Source organism: Agelaius tricolor, unplaced genomic scaffold, assembly GCF_023055355.1.
Source record: "Agelaius tricolor isolate 1412-34295 unplaced genomic scaffold, bAgeTri1.0.p SCAF_15, whole genome shotgun sequence".
Lineage (NCBI taxonomy): Eukaryota > Metazoa > Chordata > Aves > Passeriformes > Icteridae > Agelaius > Agelaius tricolor.
Genome location: NW_027269275.1, coordinates 19204633 through 19224874, shown reverse-complemented (window position 1 = coordinate 19224874; position 20242 = coordinate 19204633). Strand labels below are relative to the sequence as shown.

At 47.5% G+C, this 20242-nt stretch overlaps 1 protein-coding gene across 3 annotated transcripts; it reads right to left on the bottom strand.

The window, feature by feature from the left end:
- Window positions 1–1882: 1882 nt before the first annotated feature.
- MTHFSD (methenyltetrahydrofolate synthetase domain containing) lies at window positions 1883–20053 on the bottom strand. Of its 3 annotated transcripts, none has more exons than XM_071440787.1 (7): window positions 19867–20053; window positions 18876–18989; window positions 17596–17709; window positions 15202–15292; window positions 14342–14454; window positions 14005–14130; window positions 1883–5395 (listed from the first exon to the last, which is right to left on the bottom strand). In XM_071440787.1, the coding sequence occupies exons 1-7, from the start codon at window positions 20005–20007 to the stop codon at window positions 4895–4897; spliced, it is 1200 nt and encodes a 399-aa protein (XP_071296888.1). In that variant the 5' UTR covers window positions 20008–20053; the 3' UTR covers window positions 1883–4894. The 3 variants fall into 3 exon arrangements, with proteins under 3 accessions (XP_071296888.1, XP_071296887.1, XP_071296889.1); XM_071440786.1 differs by lacking the exon at window positions 18876–18989 and adding an exon at window positions 18701–18814 and having other exon boundaries at window positions 19867–20050; XM_071440788.1 differs by lacking the exon at window positions 18876–18989 and having other exon boundaries at window positions 19867–20050.
- Window positions 20054–20242: the final 189 nt, after the last annotated feature.

Here is a 20242-nt window from a genome sequence, read left to right as displayed (position 1 = left end):
TGGATGTGAGATGCAGGAAAAAGCCCTGATAGTGAGAGATTTTCTTCTCCCCTTTCTCCTTCCCTGGAAACAAACAGTCTCTGACTCTTGTAACTCAGAGCCTACCCAGCAAGGCAGCTTGTTTACTGTTGTCTTTGGTGGCTTGAAGCTGTGTGGCCTTGTCCCTGTGCCAGGAAATGCATGGACATGGCTGGCTGGAGGAAAACCCTCACGCCTGTGCAGTTTTGGGGTGGCACAGAGCCACCTCAGCCTCATTGTTAGCAGATTCCAGTCTTGCCTCACTGCTCTGTGCCACACACCACGCTGGGACTGATGGCCTCCAACAAAAACCCCTCCAAAGTCACCCTGTTCTCCACTCTGGAGCTGGTGGAGCCTCCATTCACCCCATGCTGGTTTCTCTTTGCATTTCTCCCACAAATGAGGGTAGGGAGGAAGGGAGAATGGTCCTGGGAAGGTCACACCCCTCATGGAACACCTTGGTGGTCACTGCTGATCCCAAACCCAGCCCCAGGGGCTCACTCCAGACCAGCATCTTCCTCCTCTGACCCCTCAAAAAGAGGGGAGAGCAGCAACAGCAGCTCAACAACAGCATCCCAAATGTTTGAGCCATGAAAGGAGCTGGAAAGAATGTGCCTGACCACATGACAGGCGAGGCCATCGAGCTGTGCAGAGAATAGAGAGCCCTCAGCCTGAATTATTGGGAACAAAGTTGGCTCAGGAAAGCATTTCCCATTGTACTGCTGAACGTTTCTGCTCCTCACACAGCTCTGCTGCTGCTGCTAGGGATCACTTCACTCCCTATTGAAAGCAGAGTGGAGATCCATCAGCAGCATTTCAGACTGCTCTGCAGCATCCAGGCACTGCTTTGCCACTGTTGAAGATTTTCTGATGAGTCTCAAGCAGTAAAACTGGGCCAGGATGCCCCTGAGATGAGGCACATTTTGTGTCTTTGTGCACAGGTCACAGCTACAGCAGGTACAGAATGAGGAATTCTGATTTGAGGAAATATTCTGGTCTTTAAATGATGTTCATTCACTCAGAGAATATTTCAGGGTATGGATTTTTTATGGTATCACAGGTCACAGCTACAGCAGGTACAGAATGAGGAATTCTGATTTGAGGAAATATTCTGGTCTTTAAATGATGTTCATTCAGGCAGAGAGTATTTCAGGGTATGGATTTTATGGTATCACAGGTCGCAGCTACAGCAACTACAGAATGAGGAATTCTGATTTGAGGAAATATTCTGGTCTTTAAAGGCTGTTCATTCACTCAGAGAATATTTCAGGCTATGGATTTTATGGTTTCATTGTTGGTATCTTGGTATAACAGGTCACAGCTACAGCAGGTACAGAATGAGGGATTATGATTTGAGGAAATATTCTGGTCTTTAAATGCTGTTCATTCACTCAGAGAATATTTCAGGCTATGGATTTTATGGTTTCATTGTTGGTATCTTGCATAGCCTTGGCCTGGGCCAAAGTAAAACATAAGCAGGCTTTAATTCCTTGAGATTTCCTATAAGATCAGAACCCAAGGATTCAATAAAATCTCCTGCACTTCAGAATTTTGTGGAGTTACAGAAACCCCTCCAGACTCTGCTCTAAGTGATGCCTTCCTGAGCATGCAGAGAGCCTGGAACAATAGCTCTGACACAGGCACACTGCCCCATTCACTTTTTCTGCACAATCTGCTGCTTCCTTTAAGGTCAGCCCACAAGAGCAAATCCACATCAAACAGCTGCAGACACCAGAAGGCCGTGCAGGGCTGTGCCCTGGCCACTCTTGTGTTTCATTAATTTCATTTAATCCAACTGCAGTTTGGCAGCTTTGGAACTGACGTGTCTTTTAGCTGGAGAAGAGCAGCACCAAGAGCCCCATCCTGATTTCAGAGAGGGATTTACTGACTGAGATGGCAGCACCTGAAAGACCTTGACATTTATTAATAACCTGATCAAAAATACAAAAAATACTGCAGCATTTTTCCAGTCCGTTCAAAATGCTAATAAAGCTTACAGTAATTATTTTTCTTCCTAAGCACAGCTCATAGAATCAGAAAAGTTGAAAAAGAGCTCCAAGATCATCAAATCCAATCTGTGACCCATCCCTACCTTGTCACCAGCCCAGAGCACTGAGTGCCAGGTCCAGCCCTTCCTTGGACACCTTCACCACCTCCCTGACCACCCTTTCCATGAAGAAATTCCTCCTGATTTCCAACCTGTTGCACACCCCTAGTTAGCACCTCCTCATAGCATGGTTTGGAGTTTGAATCTCAAGGTGGGAAAGCAACAGGATGTTGGGTGAATACAGTGAAATGTGACCTTGAATGAAACACATGGCAGAAAGAAGTGACAGGCTGGAAAGAGCCAAGGTTTTGGACATTGCTCACCTGTGGGTTCACCCAGAGCCACAACTGCAAACAGAAAAACATCCAGATGTTTGTCCAAACAAAGCTGGGCCCTGGCTGCAGCTGGGCTGACAGGAAAGCAAGCAAAGTTACCAGGTTTACAGAACACACAAAGAGACCTGCACTGAAACTCGAGATGGGAAGAAAGGAAAGAAGGTAGAGGATGTGATTCCCACAAATGTGACCAGAAAAGGGTGGTTCCACCTGAAATGCAACAGGGGAAGTTTGAGATGCTGGAAGTTTTCTTTGGCAGAGTCACTGGTTTTTAACTGCTAAGGTCACCTGGATATCTTCAGCAGAGCAAGAAATATCCCAGAGGCAAAAGGAACAGCAAATGATCTCATTACTCAATTTGCCATCATCTGGAAAGGGCAGGCATGGATGGATAATTATTTTTTTGCTTTTCTTTCCTCTGCTTTGGAAGCTGCTGATGCAGTGAGTGTGTTTGGGCAGTAACATAACCCTGGCTCTCAGCCTTGAATGCCAAGGCCTGCAATGGGACCTAGAGGGTTGTGCAGTCTGAATTTGGGCTCAGGGATACTGGAAATCACTTGGAGCTGTACAAAGAAGGGAATGGAACTACTGATTTGTTCCAGATCCTTTGCTGACCTTACAAGAAGTTCACAGAATGACAGAATGCTTTGGGTTGGAAGGGATTTCAAAGATCATCCTGTTCCAACCCCTGTGCTGTGAACCAGGACACCTTCCACCATCCCAGGGTACCCCAAGCCCTGTCCAGCCTGGCCTTGGGCACTGCCAGGGATGCAGGGGCAGCCCCAGCTGCTCTGGGCACCTGTGCCAGGCCCTCCCACCCTGCCAGGGGAGAGTTTCTCCCTGATATCCCCTCTAACCCTGCCCTCTGGCAGTGGGAGCCGTTCCCTGTGTCCTGTCCCTCCATCCCTTGTCCAACCTCCTTCTCCATTGGGAGAGGAGTGAATTCCACTTGGAAAGTGATGAGCTCACCCCTGAACCTTCCTCCCTCCAGGCTGAACAATCCCAACTCTCTGTACCTTTCCTCCCAGCAGAGCTGCTCCATCCCTCTGCTCATCCTGGTGCCTCTTTGTCCTTCCTGTGCTGGGCTCAGGGCTGGGGCAGCTCCAAAGCTTTCCTTCAGAGCCACAAACGATGAGAACTTTATATTTAATACTGAATAAATGTCTGACCCTCAAGGCATAATAATCTGCTTAAAATATACTTAACAGTACTCCCTGGCTAAAAGAAAAAAAAACTTTCCAACTCTTACTTAAAAAAAAAAAAAAAAAATCCATTTAGATGCTTACTTTGACTACGTGCCCAGCATCACTGGCAAAAGTGCTTCTGTTTAGAAAGGATGGCTGGGCCAAAATTTAACTTGTTTTTCAGGAATAGGAAACCCAAGAGGGAAAAAAAAAAGGTAATAAGAGCCATAGGAGATAAATCATTATTGGCCATTCCACTGGAAGGGAATGTTCATGTCCAGGAAAGTGTCTGGGAGCATTTTTAGCATTTTCAGCTGGAGAAGTTGGGTGGTGATGCCTCACCCTCCTCACTGGGATGTGGAAGAGCATCAGGGATGGTGACAAAGCATCAATCTCCAGCAAATTCCCAAAGAATTCCATGGCAGACTGAGCACCAACAAGTTCTGACCATGGTGTGCCTGCTTTTCATTTCAATAATAATAATAATAATCATAATAATAATAATAATAATAATGATGATGTTATTTCACAGAGGCAAAGGAATCACATCCCATTAGAAGAGACAGTCAGGAAAAGCAGCTGAATTATAAAATTATACAGCTAAATTATAAAATTATAATTTTATAATTATCTGATCCAACAGAAAAGCAGTTTTGGGGAAAAGCAGAGAAAATTGGGATTTGCTTCCTCTGAAATAATAAATATAAGGTTTACCAAGGGCTGATTTAGCAAAAAGCTGAGAAAAGGGCTCCCATCTTTCCCACCTGATGTTACCAGCTCTTACTAGAGCTAGAACTAAGCCAGTGTTTCCACAGCCACTCTTCAAGGCACAAAAAGAACAATCTCTCTGTCCCTGGTCATTTTTATAAAAAATAAACTGAAAACTTCCAACAGGCAAAGCCCATTTTTCAGTAAACAGAATTGTTCCCCTCAGGACAGATTTCCTGCTGCTGCCTTTTGACCTGGCAGGTCTCAAGGGGCAGGTGTAACCTAAACTGAGTGACTGCAACCACCTTGCTGCAGGTGGGCAGGGCTTTAAGCCAGGCTTAACAAAACCACCAGACAGCACCAAACCAGAGTGTGGGTACTTTGTGAGCAATTGTTCATAGAGAAATGGCTCCTCTGTCACCTTGTCCCTTTGTGGGGACAAACCTTTGCATGTCCACGTGCAGAACTGAGGAAAGTTTGTGCAGAAATTTGATTTTGTTAAACCTGACGGTTACAAAAAGCCTTAAAACTTCAGGTTGGCTTCTCACAAAACAATGAAAACACCTTTTTTGTGTTGTTTTGGTTTTTTTTCCCCTCCATACTCATTTGTGACTATCGATTTCTCCTTGCCCTTTGTTCCTGTGGCTCTTGGCCAGCTCCACTCTCAGGGCATTGCCCCCAAGGCTCAGGCCCTGCAAGGAGGACAGAGCCCTGTGTGCAGCCCCCTGCTCCCTGTAGGCCAGGAAAGCTCTGTGCTGTGCTCCCTGCCACTTCAGGGCAGCAGGAACCACCTGCAGCTCCCTCAGGGCACTCTTCAGCTGGCTCACCCTCAGGCTGCCAGGCAAATTCCCCACATACACGGTGGTGATTGGGGCAGATCCCTCAGATTTGGGATTTACGGGATCACTTCCCACGTGGGCTGAGCCTGGAGCAGCCCATGGCTGGGGATCTGCAGCCATCACCTCCCTGTGTGAAATTGCTGCTCTCTTGGTGTGTGCCAGGGCTGGGTGTTCATCTTGGAGGGTGACATCCTTGCCAGCCTGCTCCTCCCTCCAGCGAAGAGTCTTTAGGATGGGGATTTTCCCCAGCATCTCAGAGCTGACCTAAAAAGGAGGAAGATGGATGTAATTATTGTAAAAGAATTTCTTGCCTTCCAGAAAAAGATGATGAGCATCAGGGCTCGTTTGTGCCATAAAAAGAGAGGAACCTTATTGTCCTCCTGCCATGCAGACAGCCAGAGCATTCCAAATGTTCCTAATTGCTGCTCTGATTGGGAAGGCTCCCTAAATACACACTGCAGGACAAAAATAAACATTAGTGACTCCTGAAGTGAGCAGCACAACGTGGATCCAGCAGGCAAATCCCAAAGTCAGGGCTATTCCAATGTGACATTGATTTATCTGAGTGCTTTCAGATCTGCATTCTCCTTGTTCACCTTCTGGGTTTGCTTTGACTGAGGGCCTGTGCTCCTGTCCTGGCAGAATCCTACAGAATCCTTGTCCTGGCAGAATCCTACACAATCTTTGTCCTGGCAGAATCCTACACAATCCCTGGCCTGGCAGAATCCTACAGAATCCTTGTCCTGACAGAATCCTACACAATCTCTGCTCTGACAGAATCCTACACAATCCTTGTCCTGGCAGAATCCTACAGAATCCCAGCCTTGGAAGAATCCTACACAATCTTTGTCCTGATAGAATCCTACACAATCTCTGCTCTGACAGAATCCTACACAATCCTTGTCCTGCCAGAATCCTACACAATCTCTGCCCTGGCAGAATCCTACAGAATCCTTGTCCTGGCAGAATCCTACACAATCTTTGTTCTAACAGAATCCATCCCAATCCTTGTCCTGACAGAATCCTACACAATCTCTGCCCTGGCAGAATCCTACACAATCTCTGCCCTGGCAGAATCCTACAGAATCCTTGTCCTGGTAGAATCCTACACAATCTTTGTTCTAACAGAATCCATCCCAATCCTTGTCCTGACAGAATCCTACACAATCTCTGCCCTGGCAGAATCCTACACAATCTCTGCCCTGGCAGAATCCTACACAATCCTTGTCCTGGCAGAATCCTACACAATCTTTGTTCTAACAGAATCCTACAGAATCCTTGTCCTGGCAGAATCCTACACAATCTCTGCTCTGCCAGAATCCTACATGATCCTTGTCCTGACAGAATCCTACACAATCTTTGTCCTGGTAGAATCCTACACAATCCCAGCCTTGGCAGAATCCTACACAATCTCTGCCCTGACAATGCCCTGGCCTGACAGAATCCCACACAATCCCAGGCCTGGCAGAATCCATCCCAGCCCAGCAGACACTTCCATCCTGCAGAGCTCCTGGTGCTCTGTTCCCCCAGCACAGGAAATCCCGTGGGCTGGGTCACACAATGGTGGAGCTGCAGCAGGAGCGTGCCTTGGAGCAGGGTTCCTGTGCATTGGGCCCAGCTGGAGGCACGTCCCCTGCTTGGGGCACATCCCCTCAGTGCCACCCGACCTCCCACAGCACCCACAGCTCCTCAGACCCCACATGGATGTGCTGGGCTGGGGCAGGGAACAGAAGTGCTCGGACACTGCACTCACAGTGTGAGCCCGTTATTCCTGCCATCCATCCATCCATCCATCCCTGACCCAAAGAGCTTTTCTGGAAGGGCCCTTCCTCTCAACAGCTGAACCCCATCCATGTGAGGCATGAGATGCCCCAGGCTGCACTCAGACACTGGCAGGAAATGCAGTGGTTCCCCAGCTAATGTGGTCGAGCTCTTGGCTTGCACACTGAGCTTGGAAGGAGGAGGAATTCCTGCTTGGCTGCTGGACAAGTCCAACATCCATCAACACCAGCTCCAATGCTGAAATGTAGGGAGCAAACCAGAGCCTGGGGAAGCAGTGCCTGAGCTAGCAGAGACCCAGGCTAGTGGCCCAGAGTGTGAGAGGGCTGGAGCAGCACCAGTACATCCCAGTCTGCCTGCAGAGCCCCCAGCCCAGAGCCTCTGAATTGCTGCTCCTGCAGTTACAGGCACAGCCAGCCTGCATCTGCACAGCATCAGGCTCAGCTCCCTGGGGACAGAAACCCAGCTCTGAAGGGACTCAGGAACAGCCAAGGCAGGGTGGGGGCAATGTCAGGATGAGGTGACAGGCAAGTCACTCAACAGAATTCTCTTCATCTTCTGAAGAGCAAACAAGCAGTTTTATTTCAGGCTGGAACTAAATAAAACCACGATTTCCATAAAGCCTGCGCTAGTTCTGCTAACACAACATCAAACAACAATGACTTGCTCCAGGAGCCTCCACACTCAGAAAGGTGCAGAGCATTTCCACATTTTACAGAGTTATTACTCTGTGGATCCTGGGGCTGATTTGTTTTTCTCAGCCAAGAACTCCAAGTGCTGTGTTTGACAGCAAGCTCCCCTTCCCCGAGTGACACAAACATCAAACCAAGGGCTGAAGGATCTCACTTTGTTTGTACTGGCCAACAATGAAGGAGGTTTGTTGTCCTCTGTCAAATTTCCATGTGAAATGGAAGCTCTATGCTAATTAAACCAAACAGGAAAAACATTTTTCTGTTCTCATGCAACTCAATCGCTCCTGGCCCCAAAGCACAACCCAAGAACTGCTCCTTTCATCCTGAAATTAAACTCAGTTGCCAAGGCATGGGTTGGGTGTTTGGTTAGGAAGGGAAATGCTACCAAGGGCAAACCCCCAGGGCTTTGGAGATTGGGACAATCAGAGATGGGCACTGAGAGTGGAATTCCAACCCTGGAATTCCCAGGACAATCCAAGGGCAGGATGTAGATAATGCAGGGAACAGCACAATCTCCAGGGACTTCCACCAGGCATCTCCTCTCACTCAGGAGATTTTGGCATCAGCCTGCAGCTCTTGGAGCTGCTGCTTCAGGCTCCTGGCAAACTCAGGAAGATGCAGTGACAACAGCATTTATGTTTCAGGAGGAATTTCTGCACAGAAAGGGGGATTAGACATTGGAATTACTGCCCATGGTGGAGTCCTCATTCCTGGAGGTGTTTATGGAAAGACAGAACTGGTCTGGTCTGGGATCTGTCACAGTTGGACTTACTGAGATTGGAAAAAACCTCCAAAATCATTGATTCTGGGATTTTTGTAAGGGCTATGAACTATTTTCTTTAAAGTTCTGGTCAAACACCACCATGAAGTGATTCCATCATTCCCTCAAAATCCAGCCCTGTGCAGACACAACACCAACAGACCTTCACCAAAGCAACAAAGGCAGCTGATTTAAGACTTTTATATTTTTTGTATTAGGAAAGATTTTGTAAAAAACATTAGGCAAGTTCTGCCACTGTCAGCTGACACCTTCCTGTCACAAGAGGCACAGAGGATTTACCTTAAGGGCTTTTTTCTCTGGGTTCTAGGGGAACATTTCAGCTGGGCCAAACCTTCTAAACCCTTCCCTGTTTTCTCTCACTTTTATGCCACTGAAAGGCAGAAACTCCAGTTTGGGGTTTCAACTCAACAAACAAATCCATTGGGGTTTTGGGGGTGAGAACTGAAAGGGCAAAGGGGGCAGTGGGTGGCAGGGGAGAGGAAAAAGCTTGTTCTGCTCTGTTGCAAAAGAGCAAACAAAAGAACCCTGTGATAGCACAATGTGTTGCTAATTACAATCATGCTAGAAGTTCCTTTTGTCCTGTGAGCTGGGGAGGATTGCAAGGATTTATTTCCTTGTGGAGAGAGGCCAAAGATATTCCTCCTCTCTTTCAGCAAGCTGCACACTTCTGGGATGGCTGCTCAGTCCTCCCTGGCCCTGTCCCTGCCTTCTGCTTTAGGCTAAACCAGAATTTAGGGACATTGCAGCCCAAGTCTGGTTGTTCCATCCATGTGAACAAGGGCAAACCCAGTACTGGAAGCTTCCCCCATCCCTTCAAGCCAAGGCCAAACCATTTACTGATGTTTTGAAAGTTGGGATTGAGTGTTGGGATTTAGCTTTGCTAGTGAAACCAAAGCTGAAGAAGTTCCCCTGTCATCCCCTGACCACCAATTCCACACTTCAGCCCTCTGGGGTTGGCCAAAGAAATGCTCATGGCTCTGTGCCATAAACTCTGAAATAATCTGGGTTTAAAATAACCACACCAAAGGCAATTAATCATTTAATAATCCCTGCCATGGCTGGGAGAGCCTTGGGGAAGGAGGACAGCAGGCTGGATAAACTCTTCTGGCACACAATTACTGGGAAAGGAGCTGAGGAGGGAAAAGTGGCCCCTTTCTGACAGAAACCTGAGGAAAAAAGTCCTGGATGCTGAGTGCACAACTCTCCCAGCACTTAACCCACAGCATCCATGGCTCTGACACCTGGTTTGATCCCAAAATGTGGTGGCAGATGGATCCTGCAGCCTCCCTGCTGGACACCAGGGCTCTCCTCACCCTCTGCTCTCCCAGACCTCTGATCAGAGCCATTTCCAACATTCTGCTGAGGACAATGAAGGATGTGCTTGTCCTGGGGCAGAGTGAGAAATGCTGAGCCCTGAGGCAGCCCAGGGCAGGGCAAAGAGCACTGAGATCTCCCTGGAAGCACTGCAGGCCTGGAGTGAGGGATGGGGATGGGATGGGATGGGATGGGATGGGATGGGATGGGATGGGATGGGATGGGATGGGATGGGATGGGATGGGATGGGATAAGGGGCTGTCCTTATCCTGCTATTTCATTCTGCTCCTCATCACACTGACACAGGAATACCTGGATCTTGTGAGCCCCCACCTGGAATCCTGTGTGTCCCCAGCAGCAGAAAACCATGGAATGTTGGATTGAGTCCAGAGGAGGCCATGAAGGACTGGGACACCTCCCCTGTGGGGACAGGCTGAGAAAGCTGGAGCTGTTCAGCCTGGAGACATCCCAGAACCTTCCAGGATCTGAATGGGCTGCAAGGAAGCTGGAGAGGGACTGTGACACCAGTGACAGCACAAGGGGAATGGCCTCAGAATGGAAAAGGGGAAAATTTAGTTTGGATATAGAGAAGGAATTGCTCCCTGTGAGGGTGGGGAGGCCCTGGCACAGGTGCCCAGAGCAGCTGTGGCTGCCACATCCCTTGGGGACATTTGGAGGTGTCCAAGGCCAGGCTGGGGAGCACTCAGGGACAGTGGAAGGTGTGCAGGGGCTGATTCCAAGATTCTCTTTCAAATCCCTTTCAGCACAACCCATTCCTTGATTTTAAGATGGAGACTGATGCAGCTGCCCTGGCAGGCAACAAACAGCACCAAACACCTCCAGGGCTGCAGATCCAGCAGCCCTTCCAAACAGGTGGGCAAAAGTGTTTGCAAGGTTCATCCTCAGAGGCCTCTGACCCCAGATTGTTCAAAACCTCCTTGGGACAGACCAAATTTTTTGTGCTGTGTCCTCGTTTCCAGGAGCTCTGAGCAAACAGGGATTTGTGGCACAGACAAGGCCAGGACAGCAAGGCCAGCACAGCTGAACATTTTATCATTCATTTGCACAAAATGTCCAAATATGAGCACACAATCCAAGGGCACGTTGGCAGCCTGCTGGGGTCCCTCAGGAGAAACTCCTGCAGCCCACACTGGGAATGCACCAGGGCATTCTGGGCACTCTGCTGCAGAGAGGATCAGCTTTGCCAAGGTGCTGGGGTGTGTGACCAGGTGTGAAAGCATTCCCTGCCCTCACCATCCCAAAAACCACACCAAAGCAAAGCCCTGCCTACACTGACTGCAACTCCTTCTGCTGAAGGATTTGCCAGCTTGGATGGGTGCATTTTTTGAGCTTTCCTTTCCAAATGTTCTATCACACACCCAGAGCTGTTTGTTGTCAGAGGGTTTCCATCTCTGCCACTGGGATTCCCCCCCCCCAGTTCAGTTCATTTCATATTTAATTTAATTTCATTTCATTTCAGGAAAAATTCTTTTCCTCCTGCTAGAAAATCCTCAGCAAAAGAATGACTTCAAAGCCAGAAGGAAATACTTGCTAAAATATAGTGATTTTTCCACCAACTACTCTCTTTTCCCTCTTCGTGAGCTCAAATATTTTAATTTGTCTGTACAGTTTCAATTTAAAATAAGCACAGCACAAATAACTTGATAATTGGGACAAATATAATAGCCAGTGTCCCAGATAAAGATCACAGTTACCCATAGAAAATATTAAATGAGAAAGCAAGTAGCTTCATGAATTTAGAGTTCCCAGAAACAATGGGTTGGATTTTCAAGACACATGAAGCCAAATAATTCTCCACTGGCATCCAAATAAAGTTTTCCAGAGTCCTCAGCTCTCAGCAGCTCTTGCTGCTCTCCAGTAACTCAAATTGATGTCCCAAACCTCAGAGGCACAAAAGTTCCACAAACACCCCCCAGCAGTGGGGATTTTGAAGTGTTTCTGGAGTGCCTGATCATGATTCTTTGGTATTGATGATGTTGTGGCTCTTCCACTTCTCTTGGAAGTCTTTAAACAGCTCAGAACACACAAGAGCACTCCAGGAAAATGCAGCAGCTCCTTCAGCATGGAAATGCAGCCATGGATTTGTTTGCTGGGTGAGCACCTCCCTCCCTTCCCTCTGGAGCTGAGTGTGCATTACTGGCAGCACATCCTTACAACAACCCTTAGCTGTAATCCCATATTTGCAAACACCTGGATTTCAAACTCCTAAACACTGTCCTGGCCTGATCCAGCCCTGCTCCCCAAGGATTTGGGGATTTTTATTTTTTTTTTTTTTTTACAATGTATTTTCCACCTCACAGCTCCTCACAATGAAGTTAAGCTACTCAGTGTTGACAAAAGCCCATGTTTAGAAGTGGGTGATTTATTTACTCTCTGCCTCTTGGTTCATTTAGTTTTGCTCTGAGGAACAGGAATGCACCAGCCAAGCCAGGATTTGAAGGAGAAAAGGATGGAGAGAAAATGATGGAGAAGTAGCCAGGAAAATCCAAAGGACAAACACTGAAATAGCCCCTATCAAATGCTGCCTTTTTCACAGCCTGCTGATTACCCAGACCTCCCACCTCCAAACCCCTCTGTGCAAGAGCTGAACACCACAGGCACACACAGAATAAATGTCACCCATTTCCCTGGGGAGTAATGGCAATTTCTGCTTCATACAGGCACCACACTTTGTTCTGGTCCCAAAAAGACACAAAAGTGATTATTATCCCTGGTTTTCTCTAATATTCCTATTTAATCCATACAGCTCCAAACAAAAGGTGTTAAATCAACACTCAAATATTCAAATCAAGGGTCAATCTGTGCTCCATTCTCAGTGAAAGCTGCAGAAAATTCAGTTTCTGCTAAAGGCACAAAAAAAAGAAATAAAAAAAGTGTCAGCAAGGCCACTTACTGAGAAGTCTGACACCAAGGCAGACAAACTGATCAAAAATATGTTGGCAAGATGGATGGAGCACAAGGGGTAGGCCTTCAACACAATTACATTCAATAATATCCTAAAAAAAAATTACAATTCAAAAATAATTCAATGGAAAAAATGCACTAGGACAGACAGAGCTGTTATTTATTTATTTATAACCTCAAATCCTCAACCACAGGCAGGGTAAAATGCTCTCCCACTTCTGGAATAAAAATAGTCCTGGCTAGAATTTGTTTGTTGTAGATACATTACCTAAAGAAATTTAACTCTTTCAGCTGGTCGACAAATTTTAACCAACAAATTTTGATTTCCCTGGGAGTATTCCCTTAGAATTGCTCAGTTTCTGCAAGATGTGGGTGCACAATTCCTCATTTCAGCATTCCTGCTGTACTCACTCATGCAGGATTGGGTCTGCTCCCTGACTGGATGATTTCAGAAATGAAAATCCAATGACAAAGAAAAAGCTTTCCCAGCAGGAACCTCCAGTAAAACAATTCACTCAAGGCTTTCCTGAAACTGTTTGGGAAGCTGAAGAAGTTTCTGACAGTGGGCAGGGGGAAAAGGCCAATCCATAACAGATCTACCAATAAATAAAGATTCAAGTTTAAAGTCTTTGTTCTTCCACCTGAAACTGCAGAAGCAGGAATGTACCAGCAGCAGGTTGTGCTTTCCTCTCACAACCAGAGCAGCACACACTCCTACCCAGCAGTTCCACCCCTGGGACTCCTCCCACTACCCCAGATTGCTCCAAGCCCATCCAGCCTGGCCTGGGACACTTCCAGGATGGGGCATATCCTGATAATCCATGGATACAGCAACCTCAGGTGTAGGGAAATATCTCTCCTCCATTACCCCTTAAACCCCACTGCCCACAGATGCTGCTGCTTTGTTTCACCTGACAAACACATCTGCTCTTTTACCAAATATTTCTAATTTAAAAAAATTGCTTCTATATAAGAATGGAGGGGTTTATCAGGTTATTGGTACCAGTAAACCACCAGCAGCAAAAGTTTAAGATTTAACTTGATTAAGATTGAACTTGCCTTGTGCCACCAGCAGCAAAGGTTTAACTTGAATAAAGAATGAACTTGGTTTGTGCCACCAGCAGCAAAGGTTTAAGATTTTAACTGGATAAAGACTGAATTTGGTTTGTGCCACCAGCAGCAAAGGTTTAAGATTTTAACTGGATAAAGACTGAATTTGGTTTGTGCCACCAGCAGCAAAGGTTTAAGATTTAACTGGATTAAATTGAACTTGGTTTGTGCCACCAGCAGCAAAGGTTTAAGATTTAACTGGATTAAATTGAACTTGGTTTGTGCCACCAGCAGCAAAGGTTTAAGATTTAACTGGATTAAACTGAACTTGCCTTGTGCCACATTATTCCCTGAGGTTTTGGGCGTTTGCAATTGGTCTGGATGGTCCTGGTTGGAGTGAGGATGTAATCCACAGTTAAATCATGATCACCCAGCAGCTCCTCTGCTATGTCAAGCACCTACAAGGCAGAGATTTGGTTAAGTAGCTAAAAACAAACTCCCTAAAGCTGTGCCCCATTCCTGATGGCTTGTCACATGAAAATCCATCAAAGACAATGGGAATGAAGATGCCAAACGAGCTTCATTCCATGTCTCCTCTGCAGACAGAGCAGGAAGTGTCCCAGAGCTCCCTCCCAGCTGCAGAGGGGATATTTGAACATCCCAACTCACCTGGCAGTCATGCACAATGGTGACCACAGGTGTGTCCTCCTGCACTGCCCCCATGGACACCATCATTGCATATTCCATGTCTGCATAACCTTCCCCTTTGCCAATTCTCCAGCCTAAAGCACAAAAAAGTGGGAAAAAAAAAATCAAAGAGCACAGTGGAAAGTTGTTAAAATGGTGTAATTAACCCAGCAGTCTGCAAGCTGTAACTCTGGAAAAAATCAGATCAGCAACTCTCACAGAGTGCAGCTTTCCTTGAAATCAGCACTGAAATGAAATAAAAAAATCAATTTCAATGACTCCTAAAAGATCTCAGAAGCTTCCCATTCAGAATAAACAAATTCAGTGTAATTAACCCAGCAGTTTATTTAGCAATTGTATTTAGAACCTTCTATTCATGTCCCACACAGGTTAATGTGGGTAAAGAGGAGTCTGGGTCACATATAAAAACTGTGTTATTTTAGGCAGGGGATAAAGTCAGTGGAAAATTTTCAGCACTAGCAGGTTTCCAAAATACTAGAAAATGCAAAATCTGATCCCCAGATAGGTCCTGAATCAGCAGGTCTAACACAAGTCCTTTCACAGAGCCTGTGTGAGCAGAGCAGATCTCTGACAAGGAGCCTGCCTGGACTCCTTCAGAACACAAACCATTGCTTTCCTCAAGAGTTCTCCTGAACACCTCAGGGGCCACTGCTGTGTGCCCACTGCATCCTGAGGCACCAGCCCTGCTTCCTGCTGCGCTGGCAGCAGGGACTGGGCACACACAGGGCCAGAGGCCAAGGCCACAGCTCAGCTCCAAGGAGAAATGTGGCCCTGCCACTGGGCTGGCACTTGGGACCTTTCTGCTGGGAGTTTTTCCTTACCTTTTTCAGAGACAGCCACTGAGCCCACAACAACCAAGTCCACTTGTGCTTTGCTGTCCAGCCCCACAGGCACGCTGAAGTCTCTTACACCCTGCAGGAAAAAAACAGCATTTGAGGTTTGCAGAGGGCACAGTCTTCCATGGACCGAGGCAGAAATCCAGGATATTTTGATAAATCCCAATAACTCCCCATGTTTCCAAGTGTCTCTTCCATGTTTAGCCAAGCTGTACATGTCTGGGAAGTTATCCCCCAGGGAATCCTAGAATAGATTCCCTACTACAGTGACAAGAATTTTGGCACACTGCAAGGAGAGCTGAGGGAGGTGGGCACTTTTAGAAGCAAGGATTTTTACTTAGGATCAAAAGCTGATATTTTGAAACACTTCTTTGGAAATCTGTTCCTAAAAATGAGGGCAAGTGACACTTCCTATTTACACTTCCTACTCTACTAAAAGCTTGAGGAATACCAGAGCACTACAAATGCTTCAATTAATTCTGAAATACAAATCACAAAGTTAATTTAGACACAGACAACTACAGCACAAAGTGATACAATTTTTTTTTTCCTTCCCTCTCTCCCTGTTCAACCCCACCCACTCCTCTTCAATCTGTTCTCATCTTAACAAAAATTCTCTCCAGATTACAGAAATTAAAAATCATGTTTACTAGGGTTTTTAAATATCAAAGGTTCAGAACTATTAAAAATCCATCTTGTGACTCAATCACTCCCAATATATGTGTACAGCACACTGCAAATGCTCCTCACACGAACTCAACTTGCTGATAATTATAAATTAAGAATATTAAAATCACAATAAAGAACCACACATTTTCTGTGCAGAGCACAAAGCCCAAGAATTCGGTAATTTGTGGCTGACTATCAGCACTAACACCCATCAGGCACTTCCCAGCAGCGTGGTAAGGATTGTTTGCACAGTGCTTTGTAAATACAAACTGCCAACAGCATTTTTTCATTAGTGGGCTGGGGGAAAAACCAGACACATGGTGGTAAGAGCCCAGATCAGACAGCAGGCCAAGAGAAAGGTCTCTTGCAAAAGTGCTCTTCAGCCCTGAACAGCTTAATTAGTTAATGACTGCAATAGAAGTTCCAACAAAGACAGTCACTACTAATTACCAGCCTTTACAACCTCGGTTGTTCACGGGGTTGCTGCAGAACTTTATTGCCTTGAGCAGGAGATAAAGGAGGAAATAAATCCCCGTAGTAACCTCTTCATGTTGGGTTTTCATGGCAAATAAAGATGTAAACCCTGCAGGGCTGTCTGGGCACGGCCCTGGGCTGTGCGGTGAGGATGGAACACGAGAGGGCAGCAAGAGACCGCGGCAAAGCCCGACCTCCCCCCGTGGAGGAGGAACCCGCTGCACGCAAATGCCTCAATTCACGGCTCTTTGGGTGCTGGTAACACCTAAGAGCACTAAAATGTTCCCCCGAGGGTTCAGCAGCTCAAAACTGCAGGATGGAGGAGCATGAAGAAAGCTGTAACTCACCTCAAGTCATGATTTTCCAAAAGACACTGAGAAATATCAATTCAAATCCCTTTCAACCCTGCTAAGACTGAATTTTCTCCTCATTTCAACATTATCCATGTACATAAACCCAAGAATAACATTCTAACATGAAGATATTTCAGGTTTTCCAACTTCCAGCTGGTCCATCCTAAGCCCACACTGTCCCAAGGTTAACTCAGCCCTCCCTGATGCCTCAGTCCCACCTGAGATGTGGCACATCTCCTCAGCATCCCCTTGGTTGAAGATGATAACTTTCCCATCTGGTTACACCTAGGAGCACTAAAATATTCCCAGAGGGTTCAGCTGCAGGATGGAGGTGCATGAACACCAAACTCACCTCAAGCCATGATTTTCTAAAAACCACTGAGAAGCATCAATACTGTCCTGCTAAGACTGAATTTTCTCCTGATTTCAACATGATCCATGTACATAAACCCAAGAATAACATTCTAACATGAAGGTATTTCAGTTTTTCCAACTTCCAGCTGGTTCATCCTAAGCCCACACTGTCCCACAGTTAATTCTGTCCCACCTGAGATGTGGCACATCTCCTCAGCATCCCCTTGGTTGAAGATGGTAACTTTCCCATCTGGTTACACCTAGGAGCACTAAAATGTTCCCCAGAGGGCTCAGCTGCAGGATGGAGGAGCATGAAGAAAGATCTAACTGACCTCAAATTGCTCATAGTTTTCCAAAAAACACTGAGAAATATCAATACCGTCCTGCTAAGACTGAATTTTCTCCTGATTTCAATATTATAATGTACACAAAGCCAGGAATAACATCCTAACAGGAAGATATTTCAGGTTTCCAACTTCCAGCTGGTCCATCTTAAGCCCACACTGTCCCAAGGTTAATTCTGTCCCACCTGAGATGTGGCACATCTCCTCAGCACCTCCTTGGTTGCCCCTGGAGGGGGAACAATCCTGTTGAACAGCCCAGTCCTCAGACGTGGTGTGGGAACCAGCAAAGTCTTCCTTGCCTGAGGAACCACATGAGAAGGTTCATTTTACACTGAAGAAATATTTTTATTGTCACACAGTAAAAATGACATGGCCAAATATTTAATTTTTTTATATGTTGTAGATTGTGAAGTGCTTGTAGGGTTAATTTCCTCCAATAGAGGAAAATTCCATCAAAAGGTTTATTGAAGAAATAAAAGGTAAGACAGACATTTGAAGATATTTCAGGACATACCTTTAAAGACAATTCCTCCTTTAAAGCTATGTCTCTAAGCAGGTTTATGAGATAATAGTTTCAAACTGATGAAGGGCAGGGTTAGATGGGATCTTAGGGAGAAATTCTCCCTGTGAGGGTGGGAAGAGAAGGTGCCCAGAGAAGCTGTGGCTGCTTCTGGAATGTCCAAGGCCAGGTTGGACAGAACTTGGAGCACCCTGGGACGGTGGAAGGTGTCCCTGCCATGGCAGGAGGTTGGAACTGAATTATCCTTCAAATCCCTTCCAACCTAAACCATTCCATGACACGTTGATTTGAGCATAAACCCCTTGAAGATGCAGTGCCAGGTGTTGCTGAGGTGAGTTGTATTTTCTCCTAGAGCCAGGTCTTGTGAGCCCTCAGAGAAACCCATCACACCCGAGATAGCCCAGCATAAAATCAGCAGGATTGCTTCTGAGGCATTGCTGGAAACAGAAAATGTTTTAATAAAAAGCAAAATAACAAAGCTCTTACAGAGACAGGGGCAAGAGGCTCTTGCTTCTGGTAAAAACACCCCACAAAAGGGATTATTTCCTTTATTCTCTTCTTTTTCTAGTGAATTACCTAGGCAGGACCTTTTAGCTTCTGTCCAATTGGGTTTGAGGTGAAGTCCCCTATGAGGTGGCTTTTTGCCACCTTGAGGAGAGAAACTTCTGGGCTTTTTAAGGAGACAAAGGATCATTTGTTGACTCAGGGAACACATCCCTACTGCCAGGCTCTGCTGTCCCCTCCCAGCCCCTCCTCAGGGCTGCCTTTACCTGCAGAGCTGCCAGCCGGGCACCTTCCAGAGGTTTGTCAGGATCCACCTTCACCTCCCGTGCTCTGCTGAACACTTCCAGCTCCCTGAGAGAGCAGCAGGCCTGGAGGGAGCCCTGGCACAGGGAAGGAGCCAAGAGCAGAGGATTTTCACTTACTTGGAGCATTCTCACTTACTTCCAGGGTGAGGAAGCGGGCGTTCCTCTGGGGAGCATCAGGGTTTATTTTTACTGCACGGGCAGCCCGGAACTGCTGCAAGCCCAGGAGCCTGGTGGCAGCATGGGAGGAGCCCTGTTTGCATAAAATATCAGCTCACAGCAGAAATGGGTAAAGCAGAACCTTTCACCCTCTGGACAGGCTGATTTTTAATTGAGGGGCTGCTAATTTTCTGTGAATCCCTGGAAATGTCCAATGCCAGCTTGGACAGGGCTCAAAGGGGGATAGTGAAGGTGTTCCTGCTGAGGGAGCTTTAAATTCCTTTCCAATTCAAACAGAATCACAGAATAATCAGGTTGGGAGAGACCTCTAAGATCACAGAGTCCAACCCTTGCACTAACACCTCAACCAGACTATAGCTCCCAGTGCCATGTCCAGGCTTTTTTTAACACATCCAGAGATGGTGATTCCACCACCTCCCTGGGAAGAGCATTCCAGTACTTCATTATTCTTTTGGTGAAAAATGTTTTCCTGACATCCAAACCGTTCTGTGGCTTGGGAATTGACAAGGGGGTTTTGTTTGCTTTCCCTCCAGGGCTGCCAGGTGAGAACTAGGGGCACTGGAGGGCACTGGAGGGAAACTGGGAGGCACTGCACACCACTGGGGAGCACGGGGGGGGCACTGAGGGCACTGGGGGGGAACTGGGGGAGAGCTGGAGGTATTGGAGGGCACTGGGGGGGCATTGGGGGAGCATTGGGGGCACTGGGGAGCACTGGGGAGGAACCGGGGGCACTGGGGGGGAACTGGGAGCACTGGGGGGAGAACTGGGGGTACTGGGGGGGATCTGGGAGAGCACTGAGGGGACTGGGAGGGGATTGGGGGGCACTGGGGAGCACTAGGGGGTAACTGGGGCGGCACTGGGTGCTCACTGGCGGCCGCTCCCGGCAGAGCGGGGCAGGGAATGAGCAGCAGCAGCAGCAGGACGCGGCCCAGCGCCGGTCACCGCCGTACCTTGAAGTTGGGGATGCGGCCGCGCACGGGCCGCGGGAACTCGGCCAGGCCCGAGGCCTCCAGGTGCTCCCACACCTCCTCCCGGATGTCCCACTTGGAGCGGCCCGCTGGGGGCAGCGCCCGGCCCGCCGCCGCCGCCATCGCCCTGACGTCACCGCCATCCCGCACCCGCCCGCCGTGACGTCACCGCCATCCCCTCCCGCCTGCCCGCTCTCTCCGCCACCCCGTGACGTCAGCGACGCCCCGCCCCTCGCTATCTCATCACCGTGACGTCACCACGGCGTCCCGCCCCTCAGAAAAGTGACGTCACTGCCGTTAATCCTCGCCTCCTCACGCGTCAGCACAGGGGGCGGAACCTTCGCGTTGGCCACGCCCC